Raw genomic sequence first — 12,312 nt, 5'->3', positions numbered from 1 at the left:
AAAGGGAAGTGGACAGTCAACAAACGGACCTAGAACGTTACGTCAAATGTCTGGCTGCACGAATAGACCTGCAAATGGATACTTCTGCCTGCCAGCTAAAAGGACAGAAAGTGACAGCAAATGGAGGACAGTGGAGCAAGGCCTCCCTGAGATGACACTTCTGGACCACAGGGTCCTGGAGAGAGGGAGGGAGACTGCGGTGACCACAAAGAGCCGCTAGGGCAGAAGGGCAGGAAACGTAAAGAATGTCCAGAGTGTTCCCATAACAGCAAAAAGAACAGCAGCACCGGCGTGACAAGGACGCGTGGTAGGAGTCTACGGCGTGAGGGGCTGGCCCCAGGGGAAGCAGAGGCAGAGCCATGGCTTTCTGAGGGAAGGAAAGGTCAAGAGCACTCCCAGAGAGCTGAACGCAGACCGAGCCCACGGCTGGTCTTGCCACATAACAGTGGGCAACTTACCTGTAGCCCGAGGCATACAGGGACTCACAGATGAGCTTCATGTGGCTGTTCAGCAGCTTTTTCACGATGTTGGTTCCCACAACGTGAAAATGGGAAAGGTCGCTCGCTGTCCGCAACAGTATGGCCTCAAAAACTTGAAATATTAATAGCATCTGCAAAGACAGAATTAAAATGCTTATGAATCAGCTCATTTCTGGTTTTCCTCTATACATACGCTCCTCCTGTCCTAGCCAGTCATTTAAAACCTTCAACGTGCAGGACGGGCCTGCTCAGGGTCCTGAGCCAAAGGCAGGAAGGTGACAGCTTCACAGGCTGCTCGGCAGACCCTCAGCTCTGGAATTAGTCCTGCTCCCACGGTCCAGCTAAGTGGAGAACTCTTCCCGGCTTATAATTACACAAAATGAAATGAAAAGAGCGATCTCTACTCATGACTGGACCTCCCTGCTCTGGGGATATTCAGGTCGACAGTCTTACAGCAATAACCCTGAGATTTCAACAGGTTCATAAATATCCCGAATTCTGAACCTCTCTGGAACCAGAAGTCTCGACTCAATATGTGTGTGCAATTATGACATGCGGCTTCTACCTATTTCCCTTTTGTCAAAACAAACCAACCATGTCAAGGGGGCGCCTGGCTGGCTCAGTTGGTGGAGCACGCGACTCTTGATCTTGGGGTTACAAGTCTGAGCCCCAGGTTGGGTGCAGAGATTGCTTAAAAACAAACCATGGCAAAACCAAGTGCATTGCGATTAAGGATCTATGGTCCTTCCCTCTGGTATCACTCACTAACATGAAGTTAGCACTTTCCATTAACATGCTTTAAAAAGTCATGATGCAAAATTGGATGTATTCCTATGACACAGGAACAAAACATAGTCTTCTATAGAAAGGTGATAATGTTCTGGAAATTTCTACCACATTTCTCTCCATCAAGCTCAACACCATAGTGGCGTGAACTTTGTCTTCTCTTCAGCAAGCCAGGTGAGGAATGACATACTTCACTTTCCGGCCGCTTCTCCCCGCTCAGGAGCTGGAAAATCTCTGCACATTCAACCGAAATCTTTATGTACCCTTCCACAACATCATACACGTCTTCCCTCGGTAGCTTCTTGGCAGCAGCGACAAATGCTTCCAAGGCTGAAATAAGAGTAATGTTCAAACGTTAACAGGGACGGTCTCCTTAGCAACAATCACAGCCGCCGCTGCAACAGAGGCAGATTTCCAGCATAAGCATCCAGGCGGCTGGAGGTGCCGCTCACCCGGAGGGAGAACACGGCAGCAATGCGGAGACGGGGCCATCCAGAGTTCTGACATGGCCTTTTCTCTATCTCCACCGAGGTAAAGGGGAACAACTTTCAAAGGAAGAGCTTTAGAGCCAAGCCTTCTAGGGGCAGGGATCCTCCCCACCGCTGACATCGATCCACTCCTGGGCACCCTCTGGGTCTAGACCAATCTAACCCTGAAGCTGTACACTCACCTCCATGAAGGGGGTAAAATCAGAGAACGGATAAAGAAAATGTGGCGCAGCTAATCTGTAGCTAAGTGTATATACAAGGAACTATTATTCAGCCAGAAGAGAGAAGGAACTCTGCCTTTTGCAACACGTATGGACCTTTGAGGGCACAGAGTGAAGTGAGTCAGAGAAAGACAAACGCTGTATGTTCTACTTATAGGTGGAACCTAAAAGAGCCAAACTCATACAAACAGAGAGCAGAATGGTGGGCAGGGATTGGGGGGGGGGGGGGAGGGTTGGAGAAATGGGGAGATGTCAGTCAAAGGGTACAAACTTTCAGCTATAAAGATGAGTACATTCTGGGGCACCCGGCTGGCTCAGGAGGTAGCGCATGCAACCCTTGATCTGGGGGTGGAGAGTCTGAGCCCCACATTGCGGCCAGAGTTTACTTAAAAGAAAAAAAATAATGAGTAAGATGAGTAAGTTCTGGGGATCTAATGTACAGCATGGTGACTGTAATTAACAGTACTGTAGTATATACTTGAAGCTTACTGTGGTAATCATTTCACAGTATATGTGTGTCATCATCTCACTGTACATCTTTTTAAGTTTTTCTATTTTGAGAGAGGAGAGAGCATGTGCGATAGAGGAGCAGATAAAGAGGGGGAGAGAGAATCCCAAGCAGGCTCCACGCTGTCAGCGCAGAGCCCGACACAGGGCTCAATTTCACGAACCGTGAGGTCATGACTTGAGCCAAAACCACGAGTGGGATGTTTAACTGACTGAGCCACCCAGGCACCTGTCATCGTACATCTTAAACTTACATCAGTTATGTCAATCGTGTGTCAATAAAGCTACGTAAAAAGACAACCCAAAAATAACAACAAAAAAACCTTTCCTAATGCCTGGATGAAATCAAAACCCCCAACATCTATCAATTCTACTTCTCTGATCTGTCAGGAGATCGTGTCACAGGAAGCTATGAGAACGCATCAAAAGGGAGACAGAATCCAAGAGAGAGACCAGATTCAAACACAAATTCAACACAATCTCATACAACGGATTCACACTTTCACCCACTGACTTCAGCTTTGCCGCATCTTCCAACTACCTCATCTGTACCCACTGCCCGTCAACCTGAGTTTCTTTTCTTTTAAATTTTTTTTTTTAACGTTTTATTTATTTTTGAGACAGAGACAGAGCATGAACAGGGGAGGGGCAGAGAGAGAGGGAGACACAGAATCGGAAGCAGGCTCCAGGCTCTGAGCCATCAGCCCAGAGCCCGACGCGGGGCTCGAACTCATGGACCGCGAGATCGTGACCTGAGCTGAAGTCAGCCACTTAACCACCTGAGCCACCCAGGCGCCCCTAACCCAAGTTTCCTTCTGAGACCTGTTCAAATGCAGCACCTGAATGCCATGGAGCTGCCTGAGCAAAACCGTGAACACGTACATGAATACAATCTTTCAGATAACTAAGCATGCTCTTTCTTCTGCCAGAATGGTTCCTGTCCCTGTTCCTACCCCAACCTACAACTCCGCTGAAAAGCCACTCCCTCTGGGGAGACCTCTTTGAGCCCCCAGATTAGGTCTGAGGACTGAAGGCCCTATGTACCCCTCCTTTGGAGGACCGGTACTTGGAACTCTTCATATGTAATTATATTGATTGACACCTGCCTTCTCCACCTCACTATTCATGTGCTCCAGAATGGCAAGGCCCAGGTCTGATTTTTTACTCACCATTGTATCTCTAGCACATCACAGCCCCTAGTAAATAACGCAGAAATGAACGAATGACTGAAATGTAGCACTCTGAGCTAAAGCAGGTATCATCTTCAAAGCACTGGCTGGCAGTTGCAGGCATCAAATGTTTAAAAACACAATTTATGGGAGGACAAATTGTTAAGTGGGGCTATCCTGGCCATCAACTTAATAATCTCTTTAACCAGGGAGAAATGCTGTCACTTCTATTTTGACACACTACCAGTGCTCTCACATACTAGCATATTCAATTGTTGGGGCTCCTGGGTGGCTCAGGAGTGGCTCAGTCACTTAAGCAGCCGACTCCGGCTCAGGTCATGATCTCACAGTTAGTGGGTTTGAGCTCCAAGATGGGCTCTGTGCTGACAGCTCGGAGCCTGGAGCCTGTTTCAGATTCTGTGCCTTCCTCTCTTTCTGCCTCTCCCCTGCTCACACTGTTTCTCTGTCCCTCAAAAATAAATAAACACCTTAAATTTCTTTAAAAAATTCAATTGCATTTTTTTCCTCTTAACCTACATACTTTTCCAATGGATTACAAGAGGTTGTGAAGCGTGATCACACTTTTCAGAAAGTGAAATTACAGAATCTGTCCCGTATTGGTCACTAGTCCAGTGACTAGACCAGTTCCATATTGGTCAACTGACCAGTCCCTGGGACGCTTCATGCGGTAGTTTATTACATGTCATCGGATCAGCGTGAGTGTTGGGGGCTCAAAGCTCTTGAAAATAGCGCTGACGGCCACAGAACCAGCAAACTGTCTCAATGAATGGCCCCGAGCTGACTCACAGTTGGGACTCGGCAAGTATACATATATGCTTCTCTGACAATTGCAATAGAGGTTTTAGAGGTTGCTAAGGAATGCCGCCCGGCCAAAGGAGGCGTGCAGTCGCGTAGAACTGTCACGACCGAGCAAGGCGGATTCCACCAGCTGACAGCCCAGGGCAAGACAGTGCAGCGCGCGGCCCTACAGCGGCCCGGGCCGCCCGGGACCCTGGACGCCCGAGCACCGGGGCCACGGCTTCCCGTCTGCAAACCGGAAGGCCCGGCTCTGAGACTCCGGGACCGAACGGTGCACAGAGGAGTGCTGAGCCTGGCACGCGAACGCGACCCGCCTCGCCCGCACGTGCTCCCCGCCCCGGCCAGCCCCGCACTCACCCGGCTCCGCGCCCTGCGGACCTCGCAGCTCAGCCTTGAAGCGCACGCCCGTGAGCTCTTCGGAGCGGGCCCGCTTGGCTGCGCCCGCGCGGAGAGCCGTGCTGTCCTGGCCGCCCGCGGCCTTCCTCTTGGGGACCCCCATGGCCGAGAGGGGAGGGGCGCGCCGGGATCTACACACCAGGAAACCCGGCAAGAGGACGCGCGGACAGCGGAGCACCACCTCGGCGTGCCAGGTGCCCACACGTGCGCAGGAAGGGGCGGGACCGGCGGAAGGGGCGGGGCCTCAATGGGAGGTCGGGGCGGGCCTGCGCGACGGGGCCGGCGGAAGGGGCGTGGCCTGTGGCGGGGCGGGGCCTGAACCAGGGCGGGCGGCCGGGAAGCTAGACCCGGTTCGGGGAGGTGCTGCAGGCGCCGAACCGCGAGGTTTCTCCAGTTTCTGTTGTTCACGCTGGCTCGCTCGCTACTTAGGACGAACCGACGCCGCCCTGCCACAATGAGGAGGAGCCCTCCTGCCCCCAGCGGCTCTCTCGAGGGTCTTGGCGGGTGGAGCCCCAGGGTTCTCCATTCCCTGGGGGCACGAGCTCCGGTGCTAAGAGGCCGCACAGTCCGATCAGTTCTCGACCTGGGGCGCCCTGACCCTGCCGGTAGAAGAACTCTCTTGTCAAACAACGGGCTTCGATGCTTTCCCTATTTAACGGCCTTCGGGTTGGCCGGGAGGGTGGACGCCCCTGGCTAAATGCCAGGCGGGCTTGAGCGGGAGGTCTTCCTCTGGCACCTGGGCCGAGGGTCGTGCAGGTGCCCTTAACTCTGACCGCACCTTGTCTCACAGCCCGAACCAGACTTGTCTGGTGGGATGTCGCCCCATACTGGCTTCCATCCCAGGCTTCCCCAAACTAATGGGAGGACGTGAGCCCTTCTGGCCAAGCAGGTGCGAGGAGAGACGTAACTTCTGTGAAAACCCTTCGTGAACAGTGCAGCGGCTTCCACATCCAAGTTCCCGTCCTTGAAATGGAGCCAGCAGAGCCAGCCCTACCTAATCTTTGGGGCTGTCCTGAGCTGAGAAAGTGATACATTGTGTATGAAAAACTGCTTTGACGGGGGACAAAAAGTTCTGCGTTCTTGTAAGATGTCAATGACTTGAGAGCCGAATTAAATGCTTTGCAGTAAAGTGGAGGTTTAAATGAGTAAGTAAAAACTTAAAGTGGCTGAGAAATGTGTGGATGGGTGCTTCAGACTCAGTCAGCCTAGTGCCATGAGTCACTGATGCCAGATCCCTAACCCCACTCGTTCATGTATCAGGCTTACCAAACTTTCAAGTAGTAAACTTCCAAGTAGGGACATGGCTTTCTATATTAAAGGACTTCATGGAGAGAAAGGGCTTTATTTGTCCCGAAGAACACTCTGCTCTGTTAAAGATAAACACCACTGCCCCCATGACATTCTAAGCTGGTATCCTTTATGGGGCTATTGCACTTATTGTTTCTTCTGAAACTCTGCCCAGACCTCACATGACTCATACTTTCCTTTCATGTGGGCTCTTCCTATCCATCTTTCACTCCCCTTCTTCTCACCCTCCTCTATTTTCCTTTATTGCCTTTTTTTAAAAGTTTATTTATTTATTTATTTATTTGGAGAGAGAGTGGGCGCCAATGGGAGGAGGGGCAGAGAGAACGGAGAGAGATAATCTCAAGCAAGCTCTGCACTGTCAGCACAGAGCCCAGTGCAGGAGTCGATCTCATGACCGGTGAGATCATGACCTGAGTCAAGATCAAGAGTCAGACACTTAACCAACTGAGACATTCAGGTGCCCCTCAATTTTTAAAAATATACTTCCAAATCCACTCAGGAAGTCTGCACTGATCCTGGTACAAGAGCCATGTTCTCAATAAACATGTGTTATGTCAATGACCAGAATCTTAGACTAGACCACTCAAAATACAAGGTTATTGAATTGACGGCCCTATTCTTTGAACAGCAAAATGTAGCAAAATCCACACCCAACTTAGAGAATAAAATATCAAATGATAATTTCAAGGGTATTATGGAGACTGGTCTACCTACCGTCTTCTCATTACACAGAAATTTTAGAAAATATAGAAAATTTGAGTAACAACAATATATTCATGTTGATAGTAATAGAACTTTATACCCATGAATAGAGAATATATGTTCTTTTGAAATAACATTGAAAGACATAAAATTGACCATGTTCTAGGCCACAAAAGAGGCCCCCACAAATTTTTTAAAAAATCAACATTTACAGACCATGTTCTCTAGCCACCAAGCAATAATTTAACCTTGATAATAAGAAGATAGTGTTTTGTTTTTTTTTTTTAATCCCATAAGGCTGGGAGGGAGAAAAAATCTAAGTAATCCTTGGAAACCATCTGGAAAATCATGAAAGATTTGGAATGCAACAAAAGGAACACTTTATACAGCAAAATCTGCGGGACACAGTTCTTAGAGGAAAATTTATAGCTTAAAATATTTTTGTCAGAAGTCAAGAAAAATTGAAAACAAATGAGCTAATAATACATGTTCAAATGAAGAATTGGAAAAAGTACAACAGAAACAACCCAAAGATAGAAGAAGGGAAAAGAAGCAAAGATGAAGAGAGAAATCAATTACAAAGAGAATTTAAAAAAAAACAAACACTAAACTAAAGAATATCCAGAAACCAAAAGCTATTTGTTTTTGTTTTTTAGATTAAGTAAGCAAAACTGGCAGGATTTGAAATAATAAAGAATCTTAGAAACACCTATCCCCAAAACTTTCAAAACTGAAAGAAATGGATACATTTCTAGAAAAAGCAAACGTACCAAAACTGGCACAAAAGGGACCAGAAAATTTGAATAGACCAACAATCATTAAATAAAATGACATGATAATCAAGCCTTTCTCAAGGTACAGATAATTTTTAGGTAAATTCTGCCAATCTTTTAGGAAACAGATAATCTTTATCTTATTCAGTTTGCTCCATAAAACAAGAGAGAAGGAAAGTATCCCAGTGTCTTTTTTGAGGCTAATAGAACTTAAATACAAAACTAGCTAAGGGTAACACAAAGTGAGAAAATGATGGGCTAATCTCACTTGTGGACATACATATGTGTAAATAACATATTAGCCAACCTGAACCAACACTGTACTTAAAAAAACAAGGGACACCTGGGTGGCTCAGTCAGTTAAGCATCTGCCTTCTGCTCAGGTCATGATCTCACGGTTTGTGGGTTCGAGCCCTGCTTCAGGCTCCATGCTGACAGCTCAGAGCCTGGAGTCTGCTTCAGATTCTGTGTCTCCCTCTCTCTCTCTGCCCCTCCCCTGATCACACTGTCTCTCTGTCTCTCAAAAATGAATAAACATTTTTTTTAATTGAAAAAAAAAAAAAGAAATACAAGGATGGTTTAATATCATGTCTGTCATTAACCACATCAATGGATTAAAGCAGAAAAACAAGTTATTATCTCAATAGATGGGAAAAGGCATATTGTTTTGAAAAAAAAAGGTTTTTTGAAATCTATTTTTTGAAAAAATCTATGATTTATTAAATTCACATAAAACTAGGAATAGAAAAAACTTGATAAAGGCTCTATGTCCCAAAGCCTGCAGCAATCATCAGGCGTAATGGAAAAACTGTAGACGCACTTGAATTGTGATGGGGGACAATAGGAAAGATAGGGATACCCACTGTTTATGCTACTGTCTATTACTAAAGATCTTGGGTGATGAGATGACGTAAGACAAAAAAGATGAAAGAATGAAAAGAGATAAAACTGTCATCTAGTTAGAATATTCAACAGAAATAGTAACTAGAGTTTCACAAGGTTGTCAGATACGAGGTTAAATTACCAATTCAGTATCGTCACCTCTACTTTAGCAGTAGCTAATTTAAAAATGTAATAGAAAACAAGACACCATTCACGAAGGGGAGTGGGGGAAACCAGTAAATTATCTCAGAATTAAACTAAAAAAGAGTGCACAGCATGTTTAAGGAGAACATTGTAAAAGATTTGACTAAATAAAGAGACATGCTGTGTTTGTAGAAGAAAGTCTTCATGTTGCAAATTTGTTAACTCTTCCTAAATCAAACTATAAAGCCATTGCCATTTCAATCAAAATTAGGAAACTCAAAAAATCATGATTACTTTGTACGGGAAGATAAAGGTCTGTGAATGGCTAAGCCAAAAAGAATAAGGAGATCTTCCTTATGATGTATGAAGACATGTGTCAAAGTTTTAATAATCAAATTCTACGGGGAATGGTAAAAGACTAGACAAATAGCCCAGTGGAACAGAATATAGACTCAAAAACAGACCCATGTTATGGCGATATGGGTTAACAACTCTGAAACTGCTTTTCATGTATCCTGGGGTTGAGGAAATCAGTAAATGGATGGGAGAAGATGTGGGCCACACTTCCCACTACTGGAAAGGAAAGTTACCTATAATCGAGAAAGTTGGGCTAGAATGAACCCTGTAGGACTGGATTAGAGTTAGAGACATCAGTATGATCTCATGTTTAGCTTAATGTAAACAGAGATGGATAGATACTGAAATAAGTATATGGGTGCATTCTACCTGGGTTGGTACATACGCATATATTTTTTAGTTCTGTTCACTGAAGGGGCCGGTAGTAATTAGCATACCCAGTGCCCGGAACTTGGGGTTTAATACCATTATCAAATAAAAGGAACCATGACTCCTTGGAGAAGTGGCTGATTCTAAGGTTGGGACAGAACGCACATAAAATAAGCCTAGAGCATCTTGTAGTACCATAAAGTACAAAATGCTGGAGAAAAAAAAAAATAGCAAGGGAGAGGGAATATGTCAGAGGGACACAGGAACCAATCGGAAATAATTCCCAATAAAATAATATGAGTGACTAAATAATGAATATAGTATTCGATTATCACCTAAGGTATAAAATAAGTATACATAAGTCTATATAATATAAAATGATATAAAATGATATAATATAAAATGATATAAAAATGATTGCAAAAATAAATTAATTGGGGAGAAAATCTTCCTTACAAACCAAGTTTCCTTACAAATCTTTCTTATACAAGTAATCCAAATAATATACGTAGATACTCCCTGTTCCAAGAAATGGAGCTTAATTCACACTCTCCCTCCACCTCCACCAGTGTAGACGTACTGAGTAACTTCCAAAGATTAGATTAGGAAAGAGGGAAATTGGTGCTTTATTGTGGAGAAACACGGTAAACACTACCTTAACTGCGTGATCAAGGCTAACATCACCAGTGATAAGTTCTGTTGCTATCTTGTCCCCTTGCTGTGATATGATGAGAAGGACATCACCTTCGCAGTCTCTTTCCCCAAACCCATAACCCAGCCCTGTCACATGAAAGATGTCAAATAAATCTAAATTGAAGGACAGTCTAAAAAATACATCACCTGTGCTCTTTCAAACTGTCAAAGCCATGCAAAACAAGGAAAGATTTGGAAATTGTCACAGATCGGATGAGATTCAGGAGATACGATAACGAAAGGAACTGTGATACCCTGGGCTGGATCTGGAACAGAGAAAAGACCCTGAGAGAAAAGCTGGTGAACTACAAATAAAGTCGGGAGTTTAGTTAATACCAGTGTACGCATGTGGGTTCTTAGTTTTATCGAACGTATCGTAGAAGTGTGACAAATACAGATATTAGAGGGAACTGGGTGAGAGTATACAGAATCCTTCTCTTTTCAACTTTTCTGTAAATCGAGAATATTCCAACATAGAAAGTTTATCCAAAACAAAGACCTATGCCTATGCATATATAGCAACTTGGTGCATGGTGACGATGACACCCCTTTTTTGTCACGGGTTGGCCACCAGAACAGAGGTGTGGTGAAAACCACCGCTGAATCTCAGCCAAGTGGGAAGGGAAAGATTCCTATCAGTAGGGTCATCATTGGACGTATAGATTCAGGCAAGTCCACCACTACTGGCCATCTGATCTACACATGTGGTGGGATCAACCAAAGAATCGTTGAAGAATTGAAAAGGAGGTTGCTGAGATGGGAAAGAGGCCCTTCAAGGTGCCTGGGTCTTGGATAAACTGAAAGCTGAACCTGAGTTGGTATCACCACTGATAGCTCTCCACAGAAACTGGAGACAAGTATTACGTGACCAGCGTTGATGTCCCAGGACACAGAGACTTTATCAAAAACGTGATCGTGGCACATCTCGAGCTGACTGTGGGATTGTTGCTGTGTCGGTGAATTTGAAGCAGTATCTCCAAGAATGGGCAGATCTGAGAGCGTGCCCTCAGGCTTACACACTGGGTGTGATGCAACTAATTGTCCGTGTTAACAAGGTGAATTTCTTCAGCCAGAAGAGGCATGTGGAAATCGCTAAGGAAGTCAGCACCTACATTTAAAAAGTTGGCTATAACCCTGACACGGTAGCCTCGGTGCCAATTTCTGGTTGGAATGGTGACAATGTGCCGGAGGCAAGTGCTAACATGCCTTGGTTCGAGGGGTGGAAAGTCACCCCCAAAGATGGCAATGCCCGTGGAACCACGCTGCCGGAAATTCTGTATTGCGTCTGCCACAACTCATCCAACTGGCAAGCTCTTTTGTCTGCCCCTCCAGGATGTCCACAAAATTGGAGGTGCTGGTACTGTCCCCGTGGACCTAGTGGAGTCTGGTGTTCTCGAACCTGAGATGGTGGTCGGTCACCTTTGCTCCAGTCAACATTACAACTGAAGTCAAGTGCGTTGAAATGTGCCATGAAGCTCTGCCAGGAGCTCTTCCCGGGGACAACAGGGACTTCAATGCCAAGGACGTGTCTGTCAAAAATGTTCATCATGGCAACCTCGCTGATGACAGCAAAAATGACCCACCAATCTAAGCAGCTGGTGGTGTGACCCAGGTGACTATCCTGAACCATCGAGGCCAAATCAGTGCTGGCTACACACCTGTGCTGGATGGTCGCGTAGCTCCCACTACTTTGTGAATGTGCTGAGCTGAAGGTGATTGATGGCTGTTCAGGGAAAAAGCTGGAAGATGGCTCCAAAGTCTTGAAATCAGTTGATGCAGCCATTGTTGATATGATTGCTGACAAATGCATGTGTGTTGAGAGCTTCTCTGACTACCCTCCTTTGCGTTATTTTGCTGTTCCTGACATGAGAGAGACGGTGATGTGGGTGCCATCAAAGCAGTGGCCAAGAAGGCTGCCGGAACTGGCAAGGTCACCAAGTCTGCCCAGAACATTCAGAAGGCTAAATGAATACAAACCTGAATACGTACCACCCCTAAATTAATCAGTGACGGGAGAACAGTCTCAGAACTGTTTGTCCCACTTAGCCATTTAAATTTGGTGCTAGGGGTACCTGCGTGGCTCAGTCAGTGAAGCGCCCAATTTTGATAAAAAGCAAGTACCGAGAAAAAACAACATAGGGCAGAAAATAAAGATGGCAGTGTCCAATCTGATTTCAAGGTTGGAGAGTTAGTGACATGCCCAACAGGTGCACATACCT

The 12,312-nt window shown here is 45.7% G+C and overlaps 1 protein-coding gene and 1 pseudogene across 4 annotated transcripts in view; one reads left to right on the top strand and one right to left on the bottom strand.

Moving 5' to 3' along the window:
* Positions 1-5,032, bottom strand: part of URB1 (URB1 ribosome biogenesis homolog) — an 84,118-nt gene extending 79,086 nt beyond the window's left edge. For all 4 annotated transcript variants that reach the window (XR_006207060.1, XM_042954833.1, XM_042954834.1 and 1 more), the window contains exons 1-3: positions 4,827-5,032; positions 1,456-1,595; positions 459-610 (exon numbers count right to left, since the gene is read on the bottom strand). Coding sequence is in view for 3 of the 4 variants with exons in the window: in XM_042954833.1 (XP_042810767.1) it covers positions 459-610; positions 1,456-1,595; positions 4,827-4,968 (434 nt within the window). In the remaining variant the exon portion in view is untranslated. The remainder of the gene's footprint in view (positions 1-458; positions 611-1,455; positions 1,596-4,826) is intronic.
* LOC122229204 lies at positions 4,967-12,062 on the top strand (annotated as a pseudogene).
* The last annotated feature ends 250 nt before the right edge of the window (positions 12,063-12,312 follow it).

This window comes from Panthera leo, chromosome C2, assembly GCF_018350215.1.
Source record: "Panthera leo isolate Ple1 chromosome C2, P.leo_Ple1_pat1.1, whole genome shotgun sequence".
Taxonomy (NCBI): Eukaryota; Metazoa; Chordata; class Mammalia; order Carnivora; family Felidae; genus Panthera; species Panthera leo.
The sequence above is the reverse complement of the archived record's forward strand: the minus strand, read 5'-3'. Positions and strand labels throughout refer to the sequence as shown.